Genomic DNA, 11776 nt, shown 5'->3' on the forward strand with positions numbered 1-11776 from the left:
TAATTGAAATTTATCCAAGTGTTCTCACAAATTTACACATTTAGAGCATTAGCAAAAAATTCACTATTCAGCTACTAGGTACCTACACGAAACACATAAGAATTAAAAATTTAAATTGACACAAGGACCAAGGTACAAACCCAGTAAGATAAATATGTAATTGAAAATAATGTCTTTTACGTCACGATGTAGAGGACTAAAAACGTAGTAAGTAAACGTAGTACCTAATCTAAAATCTAAATGCGATTGAATACGACTAAGTTCGAACTCGCTTCATTTAAATTGAATTAATATTGTAAGTATTAGGCAACGAATTCCGGTAGAAATAAGGAAATGAATATGAAAGTCTGAATACAATAAACATAAACAATCAATCAATCTCACACTTCAATTATTGTAGCCAGCAAGTGTTTATGGTTATCTATAGTCATATTAATTTATGACCACTTCGGTTATAATATTCTACCGAGATTATATTTTATAGTTTTATACAAAGTCAAATATCACTGCTCTTGAAATAAAATACACTATTCGATTTTTCAATACATATAATACATATACAATACATTAAATATTTAATTGGAGTGACAGTGAAAGCGGGTCGGTAAATAAAGTCATGTAATATATAATTCCCGTTGTCAACGTAATGTTGTAGAGATCTACGATGCCTGCATGCCTCTATTACCAACACCCGACATGTCCTGCGAATTACGTAATACTATTTTAGTTTTACTTCTAGAGATGTAGACTGTAGAGCCTGCTGTTTGATTTAAATCACTCCATTTATTTGTATTGTTTTACTATATTCGATATTAAGGATGCGGCCGACGCCGCGGACGAGTCTTTATTGAAAATTGAAAATTGATATTTTTTTAATAATTAGACCTCAGAGTATATATTACACATCATCTACATTGCTGATAATAAACACGACATAAATAATATTAAATACTTAGAATCTTTCTATCATCACTCGCATCTTATCTGCATAATCACATAAATTCCATTTATATTTTAATCGCGTTAATTTCCTGTATGTTGCGTTTACCGTGACATGGTAATTAAAATAATTATGCAGAGGTAATTGTGTATAAACAATGATAGGATTGTAAGTACTTAATGCTTGTATGGTATGGTTATGATTGTGCAGTTATTTTTATAAGGTGAGACCATTGAGATAATATTACTACGTATGGAGGAGACACCACGAACAAAATCTGTGCGCCATTTTTTTGCTCAAGTTTTAAAAATAATTATCTAGTTAGGAACTTAGTACTTACCGATGAAAGTTATTCCTTTGCACTTTTCCGTAGGTATTATTTGTATTATTTGTGCAATATCGTAACACACACGAAGGCATATTTGATGCGTTTCACTTTAAAACAAATAAAAAATGAGTGTGCAGTTACGCCATATGGCGTATGTTGAGCGGATCATAAGTGATGTAGGCGGTGTCGTCTCCATATGTATATCTCAATGGGTGAGACTTATATGTATGTACCTAAGTAGGTACTGCGGTAATTTGCGTTTGATGCATGACAACATTTCCCGCTAGCTAATTGAATCATGATAGAGCCGGCGGTTTCAACCGAGAACTAAACGAACGATAAAACTTCTATTTCAATTTTCAACCCGGAAAGGGTGGATTTTACTTTGCCGCTTTAGACTAGCCGGTCAGTCTGATCTTGCGTGGGTTTAAAAAAGATTAAAGAATCATTTCATTTTACATCGGTCGAGTACTTTTGAGTAAAATTGTGAGAAACAGACAAAAAATTAAGCCGTTCGTTTTAAAACGATTTATGTTTCACGTCATAATTATTAATAGTACCTAAAACTGCAGATCCAGAGGCAATCATTATTATAGATACCTATCTACAGAGATGATGAGCCAAAACCAAACACTACCTACGTATTAAAAAAACAAAAATAGGTACAACTTGTTGACAATGATGTACCCAAAGAAAATATTCTTGTAGGTACCATAGTTCCTTACATATAGGCTACAAACATGTCTTAATTACAAAAATAGTATCAGTAATGAGTTGTAATGAGTCAGTTCAAGGCGATCTAGTAATAATGACATTAATGATCAAACCCGTTCGACTGAATGACGTTCTTATGAAAATCCCGCAAAAACGTACCAACTTTTTCCTGCTAGATGCGCAACTATGCAATTTATAATTCAATTAGCACTTATTTATCATAATAATGGGAGTGTTTAGCTAACATCTAGACAAGTGATGTTTTTCTTAGTGCATGTAAAGTGGAGTAGGTTTTATTGATTCGTAATAGGTTGAAGATGGTATTCTCTGAGGAATGTTCGCTGGTAGAAACGTATAGTGTTTTTGCAACCTACATCTTGTTCTGCAGATTTATTTTAGTTGAATTTAGCCTTCTTAAAAATATTTTTCCATTTGGCTCATATCTGTTACATAGCTCTCCTATGTGTACCTAACACTAAAAAATAGATATACATATTTCTTCATGCTGGTCAAGTGCGGGTTGGCAGATACGATACGTGTCCAATTTTGCTTTTATTTTTAGACCGCCGAATGTTGAATGAAACTGCCAAACCGATTTTGATACAACTTGGCAATGTAGTAACTTATGCATCATGCTCATATTATCTCGTTTTAATGTAATACGTATTAGGGCCGATTTTTCAATGCCCAGATAAACAGTCTAATAACTACCCCTCGAATAGATTTATTCAATTGCTTATCTAACTCATAACGGCTCGCCTATTTTTCAATCGTGATTTATTTGATGAATAACTATCTGACCAAATATTTCCATATTGGCAGCTCTGCTCTTGGAGTGGCGAAACAAACATATTAAATTAGTCAGGTTAGAGCGGGATAGAGTCAACTTGCAATATGTCAACAACCGTCATTATGACTCACGTCAGGAGTGCATTTTAAGTTTATCTTGTGTTCTATGATTGTTGATTATTGTTTTGATTCGAGTAAAGAGTTTTGATTAAATTTGTGTTAAAATTTATATATTTTACGATGGAAACGACATAAAGGCAGCGTCCGGCAAATTTTCAATGGCATGATCATCAGTAGGTACTATCAAAAACATCAATTTCAATATGATTTTAATTGATAATTATTTTATAGAAAGAGGCTTTATTGTAAAAATTCTACGCTCTATGTTATTACATACGAAAATATCCCAAATTTGACGCGTCAGTTGTCAACTCAAACGTCTAATCGTCGAATAGCACGCTATCTGGCCGTTGGAGCAGCAGATAGATTTATTCCTCAAATAACGTAGTTATTCGATAGATAAGTCCTATTCGTCTATTGAAAAATTGAATATTTTGTTAACTGAAGAATAAAGTCTATCTAGCTGTTTATCTGGGCATTGAAAAATCGGCCCTTAGAAGAATTGAAAATAATATTATTCTAATTTACACCTTATTTCGTTATTGAAATGGGTAAAATAAAAGTCAGAAGTAATATTGGATGATGTATTTGAAACAATTTGCCTCTTATCGGATATAAATTAGGTATTCACTGTTACAAATACAAAATATATAATTACAATAACTTATATTGACACTTTCTTCATTCGCGCATTACCAAATTACAAGGACTGCTAAACTCAAACTTAATTCAAAATATTTATATACGTAGTTATAAACTTTTACAAGTGTTTTAGAAGTCATTTTTTATGATTCGGATTTTTATTAAATAACTAGCTTCCGCCCGCGACTCCGTCCGCGCGGAAAAATTAAAATTTATTTTTTTCTACGTATTTTTCGGGATAAAAAGTATCCTATTTTATGCCCAGGATAATAAGGTATAATTATACCAAGTTTCATCGAAATCGAACCGTTAGTTTTAACGTGATGCCTGAACATACAGACAGACAGACAAAATTTTTTTTAATCACATATTTGGGTTTGGTATCGATCCAGTAACACCCCCTGCTATTTATTTTTTCAATATTTTCAATGTACAGAATTGACCCTTCTACAGATTTATTATATGTATAGATAATTCCCGCTATTATCTCTATATGTATATGAAAATGATTCCCTATTTCCCTTGGTCACGGCATCACGCGTGAACGGGTGGACCGATTTCGATAATTCTTTTTTTATTATATTCCTTGAAGTACGAAGATGGTTTTTATGGAGAGAAAACGTAAATGTTTACCACGGGCGAAGCCAGGGCGGACCGCTAGTATACAGGTGTCCCACTGTCTGCGTCGGTTTTCTGAGCTCAATGGAGATTATAATTTGCATACGCTGAGTACATAAAAAATACTTTCAGATGCCTTTTTTTTTCAAATAGATGAATTCTTAAAACTCTTTGTGTACACCCCTAAAAAGCAACCTGCCCAACTTTGCCACCCGCACGTGAGCTATCGTTTAAGATTATGTTTTCATAGACAAAATGCTCACATTAGCGAAGCGGTATATGCCGGCTGCGCGAAGCTAGAGAAGAAAACATGGATTTTAAGGAAAAATTTAGCAAACATTTTTTGGCATAATGTTGTTGTTTAAGTATTTTTTACGTGATCAGTGTATGCAAAACTACAAGTCCCTTCGCGCTAAGTATACCAATAGTGGGACACCCTGTATAAATAATAAAATGTAATCTAGTTTGTTATTACATGTGTATTGCTGAATGCGATATTAACGGGTATACGTCAATGAATTCATTTTATGAATTGTTCAAAATAATTACATATTTTATGGCAATAATTGATATGTGCCCGGCGGTTTTACCCGCATTGGTCCAGTCCTATTGGTCTTAAGCGTGATGATATTATACAGCCTTCCTCGATAAATGGACTATCTAACAGTGAAATTTATCAAATCGGACCCGTGGTTCCCGAGATTAGCTCGTTCAAGCAAGCAAACAAACTCTTCAGCTTTATAATATTAGTATAGATTTTTGGTAGTAACTACCAAAAACTGTCTGTCTGTTATAGATAGTTTAACAGTCCCTATAATATTCTCTCACACTTTTAAAATTACCTAGTAATGCATCGCCGTTCTAATTATATTCATAATTAAAATATAAATTATTTGCAATAAACCCAAAAAACTTCAATATATCTAGAATAATATTAAAAACAAAGCGAATTTGTGAAATACAAACATATCTATAGATTAATTTTGTTAAATACATTTTGACAAAATCACAGAAAAGTATAATAAATTTATGACGCCAAAAACTGCTTAGTTTTAATAAAAATTATCCTGAAAAAATCCTTAATATTACAAATTACAAATTATGTAAGTCATAATTTTTGTCCAATATAAAACTTATTATTTATATTGTGCTTAATTTTTATCTTAAATATCATTTTCGTACAGAACATTTTTTTAATGATTCAAATTTTATATTCAAATACTAAAAATGTTGCCAACCATTGTTTTATGTGTAATAAAATTTTTGTAATAAATTATACAAAATTAAATCACAATAATACACAAACAAAATATATAATATAACACCATCATTCTTGTTTTTACCTTGTCAGCTGAGAACGGCTCTAGCAATTTTAATTGTGTTTTGAATTATTAAACAAATTAAAAAAAACAAAACCACAACTAAAATTGGAAAGTATAAAAAACACAGCTCTATTCTAAAATTATAACCAGTGAATAACAGTGTTACCAGTGACAAAAACCTTATTTAATCTGTAGTTATTATGTATCTGTAATTATTATGTATCTGTATTTTTACGTTATCTGTATTTATTATTTATCTGTGAAGCGAGGGAACGGCGATGCTAAGTACTTATTCTACTGGCGGTTAATATGACTACATCACTGCACGCTGCGCTCGAAACATTTTTTGCGTCTTTCCGTATTAAATGCTCTGGAAAAAAAAAGAAATAAAAAACACTCAGTTAAATAAAGAACATTTTTTTTTTGAAGATTGAATTATTTTTCTATAAAGATGTGTCCTATACCTAAGTGCAAGATGTGCACCAAATTCATTTGATTACATGAATATTTTCCATTAGTTCGAACTAGCAGTATAAAATATACATACTATTTGTATTTTCTTCTTTTAGTCCATTGAATGAGTCCCTCCAAGGGGGGTCTAGAGTGCGTGAGTTAGTAACGTAAGATGTTTCTTCGGAAACATGTCAAGAGTTCCTAGGTAATAAACATACTAAAACCCCGGGACACTAGGAGGAGCCCCTGAGTGGGGGGAGGGAGGAAAAGGTCCATTTTTTTCATTTTTCGCTTAAATCTCAAAAACGGTACATGTTAGAGAAAAACTTTCAACGAAAAGTTGAAAGGCCATAAAATTATCTACAAGTTGTACCTAAACCATTTTTTTCTATTCGCAGCCGTTTTCGAGCTACATCCCATGAAATGTGAAAAATTCGAAAGCTTTTGACGTGACAACGTCTTAAATTAGGTTGCGGCTGGGAGTCACTTATGAAAAAGTGTAACGCTCGGTAACGTTACGATGAGTCACCGAAAGAGGCACGCGGGCATGGTTAGCCCGCCTAAGAGCGAGAGAGACAGACATAAAAAGTCGTTGTCACGTAAAACTTTCGCCCGTATACCGACTTTACAGGCAACCAATTTTTTATTTTACCTAACTACTCTAATAAATTCAATACCTCCTAAACGCCTCCATGATGGAATCTGTTTTTTTATCAATGATAGACCTAATTATGAGCAATCTATCTGTACCGGTCACAAGTTGCACTTTTGAGTTTTTTGGAAGAAAAAAAAAAGGTCAAGTTCAGTAACTCAAACTACCCTAATATAATATTTTGACAATCGATTCCTCCTAAAGACCATTTTACCAATCATAGACCTAATTAAGAGCAATCTATCAGTACCGGTCACAAGTTGTACATTTGAGTTTTTTGGAAGAAAAAAATAAAAAGATCAAGTTCAGTAACTCAAACTACCCTAATATAATATTTTGACAATCGATTCCTCCTAAAGGCTTCCATGGAGGAATGTGTTTATTTTACCAATTATAGACCTATACCTGGCGCGGCCTAAGATGATCCCTATGACAGTTCGTCTTAGTGATTGCTCGTATGATGGATCGTGTCGATACTTTACTATTTTATAGGCAAAGGCGTGGTTTGCATTCAGCCACCTCGGTAAACATGTTTTTACAAATATTATAAAATGAATTTTTAACGTCTATTATGTAAACGAAACGGTAAGTACTTAAAACGAAAGTTTTCCAAAACATAAAAATACACCTTATCATTTTCTCGTAATTTTTAACCCATTTAACACAGTGTATATTATTTTATCATGAAAATGGAATCCCCCATTTAATTTTTCTAAAAAACTTATATTATCATAGGTAAGTAAATTAAAGCGAACGGTAATTATTAATTAAGTATGCTGCGATCTTCTGTTCCATTCAATAGTGAATGAACTATAGCTTAAGTATGGAAAAAATGTGAACTCGTTTCCATTATCGAAATTTGTTTATCGATACTTTCCGCACTAGTCGATAAATGCCAACGATGTAAGTTTTGAAGGACGTAAACGTAAAGTCAGATTGATATAATTTCTCGTAAATGATAAGAATTGTTATAATTCCAACGGAATATCATTGTAATAGGATAAAGCTACGTAAAAATTAATAAATGCCATTTTTAGACGCCTCCAATACGTTTCTAATTTAATGGTGACGCCATTACAAGTTTGTCTCTTGAGAATAACTGTCAGTGTCATAGGGATCATCTTAGGCCGCGCCGGGTATAATTAAGAGCAATCTATCAGTACCGGTCACAAGTTGCACATTTCAGTTTTTTTGGAAGAAAGAAATATTTTTTGATCGTATGGGGAAATTGTTTGAGCCAAAATCATTTTTTACTGCGTGTAACTCAGAAACTATAGGATATAGGAAAAAATGGTTTAGGTACAACTTGTAGATAATTTTTTGGCCTTTCAACTTTTCCTTGAAAGTTTTTCTCTAACATGTACCGTTTTTGAGATTTAAGCGAAAAATGAAAAAAATGGACCTTTTCCCCCCTCCCCCCACTCCGGGGCTCCTCCTAGTGTCCCGGGGTTTTAGTATGTTTATTACCTAGGGACTCTTGACATGTTTCTGAAGAAACATCTTACGTTACTAACTCACGCACTCTAGAACTTTTTATTCAATGGACTATTTCACAAGTGAGTATTATTTACTCAATGTGCTAATTATTAGATGTCTTACAATGTTTCTCTTTTTTTGTCAAATCACATGTTTTGTTAATTTTAAAATACACATTAAGTAATTGAAATTCACTAAGAAAATTTTAAATACAATTTTCTATTGGAATTTTGTTTTTCCATTTGAATTATACTTCAGGAAACATTCTGTTTAGCTGATCTATCAGTTCAGACAAACAATGTATAAAAATATTTGTCAAATTGGCTATCAAGGAGACTCAATGTTGATATTGTCCCTTACAGTATAATAACAATGATTACCTTGGTGTTATTTTCTCGCTTGCAGTGCATTCGACAGCCAGTCCATCGCCTGGTCCAGGCCTTCGCCCTTCACCGCAGAAGTCTTGAATATTTGGAAGGTTCTATCGCGCAGAGCGTCTAGACCGAGGGCCTGGTGCACCTCGGCCACTGTGAGACAGCCCGCCATGTCTTGTTTGTTCGCTAGCACTACTAGGATTGCGTTTGACAATTCTTCTTCCTGTAATATTGATTGTGTGATTTAAAACTATGGCTTTTATTATATACTTAACCAACAAACATTGTTCTGCTGGTAACTTATCACTAAGGTATTATCATAATCTATATATATAAAAAAATGAAACCTGTTTTCCTTGGTCACGGCATCACACATGAACGGTTGGACCGATTTTGATAATTCTTTTTTTATTATATTGCTTGAAGTACGAGGATGGTTCTTATGTAGAGAAAACGTTAACATGTACCACGGGCGAAGCCGGGGCGGACCGTGAAGTATATGGATACAGTTTTAATAATAAATGCCAATTCTAATTCTGCGAAGCGCAGCAAGTTTTAAAAACAAGCTTAAAAAAAATTGTTGAAAAAGCTTTTATAAGTATTCATTAAAAAAATACTTTCAAACTATAAATGACTCACGTCTTATCATATCAATGTTGGCATTACATGACTTATCATAAAATCTACTTCCTAACGTAATTAATAAACATGTTCTTTAAAAATACACAAGAGCTTAATCTATAAGCACTTCAAATAATTAATTATTATCATAAAAATACGAATTCAAATCGTCAGAGTTAGACCAAATTAACTGGGACCATACTGCACCAGCTTTCAAATAAAAAAAGAATCATTAAAATTGGTTCAACGAGTCATTAAAAAAAATTCTGTCAACAGTGAAGTGAGAAATGAGTTGAAAACGAAATTGAATGTCTGCAATCTACTATGTATATAAAAATAAGTCGGTTTTTCTTTTCTGATGCTATAACTCCAGAATGCACAAACCGATTTCCATGGTTTTGCATTCTTTGGAAAGGTCTCGGGCTCCGTGAGGTTTATAGCTAAGAAAAGGTGTCTCTGGTGGCGAAACGGAGTTCGCCTGGTTTGCTAGTGTAATCTAAAATAAGGTAAGCTGTGCTTGTATGTGTATGATTTCAAAAAATTGCTCCAAGCTTGTATTTAATGAATTTTGTTAAAATAATCAAAATAATATTATATTCAGCAAAGCCTACCTTTTAAGTTAGGTGTTTATTTTTTAATCTTAACATTTTAAAAACTAAAACTCAATAAAAAAAAGCATAATATAAGATGCAGAGAAAATATTAAAATAAAAATCGTAAGACAGTCAAAACTATAGATTGAATATTTTTTAAAAATAATACATGGGGCGTGATGAAGCCAAAAATAATGTTTTTAAAATGTTTGTCTGGTCCTCTGTGTGTGTGTCCATGCTAAACTTCAAGTATTTATTTATTTAATAAAGTTTTTATTTATTTAATTTTTTATTGCACAAACAAAAGAAATAGAGATATAAAAAGAACAGATAAGAGGAAAATATGTACAAATGGTAGGCTTATTGCTAGGTAGCGATCAGGCCACTGTTTGTAAATATAGAAAGTACTGCATGAATTTAAAACTTACCCTTAACATGTGAACTAATTCATCTTTAGATATTCCTATTCTATCTCTATCTGCCGAGTCAACAACATATATAATTGCATCCGTGTTGCCATAGTAACATCGCCAGTATGGCCTGAAATATTTGAATTAATTTATGAAAATCTTATAAGAATAATCGGAATATCTTGAATAACTAATAGTTATGCTTTGATATTAAAGCGATAATAGCAGTTTTATGGTTAGAAAAGTTGTATGACCTTAAAACATACCTTATACTGGTCTGTCCTCCAAGATCCCACACTTGAAACTTTAAATTTTTATACGTAACTTGTTCTACATTAAAGCCAATCGTAGGTATAGTCGTCACTACCTCGCCGACTTGTAATTTGTACAATATTGTCGTTTTCCCGGCGCCGTCCAGACCGAGGATCAATATCCTCATTTCTCGGGCTCCTAGTAAGCCTCTGAAGTAACTGAATATACCGCCTAGAACCATTTCACATTATTAGAATGAGTATGCTTCCATATTTACATATAATTATTAGCAAAAATGAAAATTACTCACCCATTTTGTAAGATTAGCTTAGCCTACCAAAACATTAGTTGTCCTAACAATGGAATGATTTTTTAACTATCTATGTACATTCAATATATTCAGTGTGTACTTTTTCTTGTATTTACAGCTTTAAATAACGTAATTCATGTAATAAAAATTAAAAACATAAAATTGGAAATTACAATCTGATATTTGACGTGTAAGCAATATTTCAAAGTTGTTGTCATCGCAAAAAATTGTGATAACAGATTATTAATTAATTTTATAAAAAATTAAAACAAAAAATATTTAAAGAAATATTTTCACAAAAATGCAATAAATAAAATCTACATAAATTTCAATTTTAATAAGTACGTATAAACCTTTAAATAATGGAATTCTGTAGCGTCCTCTATTATATTTTATGGGAGACATCTTAAATACAATCGAAGTTTGAACTTCAATAGATGGCGTGACAGACACAAGCAATCAAACAATGGTATAATCACGGTAAAATTTATAATATAAAATATCACATTGACTCCATTCGAACCAAATAGGAAACGTAATATTATAATTCTAAACATGCACATACAATTAATTATTATTAATAATATTTTATTTTTTTGTTGTGCAGATTACGTACTGTTATTTTGTTTCTGAAAATTTCTAGTGCCCTTTTGCGTTATGCATTATCAATTCAATTTCATGCCATATTATTTAGGGAATAATATTATGCATTAATAATTTCCGGTACCTAATAAAAGACTTTTTTCGATACCGTTAATACCTACCTGCATAGAAGAATAAAGTCTAGAAAATCCCGATAAGGCAGTGCGCGTGGCGGTCGCGTGCGCAACGTCACGTGTCGTCACATTTTGCGTCACATTGCGTCAGCGCCCCGCCTTTGCAAATCATGACAAATTGTTTCGCGTGCTACTAATAATTGTGGACTTTATATTTTGAGCATACAATGCCATTTTTAACTGACTTTCTTCAAATCATAAAATTTTGAAAGAGGTTTATAGGTTTTTAGTTTCTGTAAAAATTTGTACTAGCATATTGCGTCTCGACTAACTGAATACATATTATAATTAGCACTGGTACAATAATAATATTATGATCAATTTAACTTTCAAGTCTCGCATCAAAACTGGTTCAGGGGTATCGCCATAAAATTGTAACAAACGGAC

General features: G+C 32.4%; 1 protein-coding gene across 1 annotated transcript; it reads right to left on the reverse strand.

Moving 5' to 3' along the window:
* Positions 1 to 4946: 4946 nt before the first annotated feature.
* LOC123692126 (ADP-ribosylation factor-like protein 1) lies at positions 4947 to 10810 on the reverse strand. The gene is made up of 5 exons (XM_045636784.1): positions 10614 to 10810; positions 10318 to 10534; positions 10070 to 10181; positions 8435 to 8651; positions 4947 to 5843 (listed from the first exon to the last, which is right to left on the reverse strand). The coding sequence occupies exons 1-4, from the start codon at positions 10615 to 10617 to the stop codon at positions 8442 to 8444; spliced, it is 543 nt and encodes a 180-aa protein (XP_045492740.1). The 5' UTR covers positions 10618 to 10810; the 3' UTR covers positions 4947 to 5843; positions 8435 to 8441.
* Positions 10811 to 11776: the final 966 nt, after the last annotated feature.

Source organism: Colias croceus, chromosome 5, assembly GCF_905220415.1.
Source record: "Colias croceus chromosome 5, ilColCroc2.1".
NCBI lineage: Eukaryota > Metazoa > Arthropoda > Insecta > Lepidoptera > Pieridae > Colias > Colias croceus.

Coding starts and splice junctions, on each gene's coding strand:
- LOC123692126 (XM_045636784.1), bottom strand. Junction 10,182..10,317: donor GGAGGACAGACCAGTATAAG/GTATGTTTTAAG, acceptor CAAATATTTCAG/GCCATACTGGCGATGTTACT. Junction 8,652..10,069: donor AATTAGTTCACATGTTAAGG/GTAAGTTTTAAA, acceptor TCAATATTACAG/GAAGAAGAATTGTCAAACGC.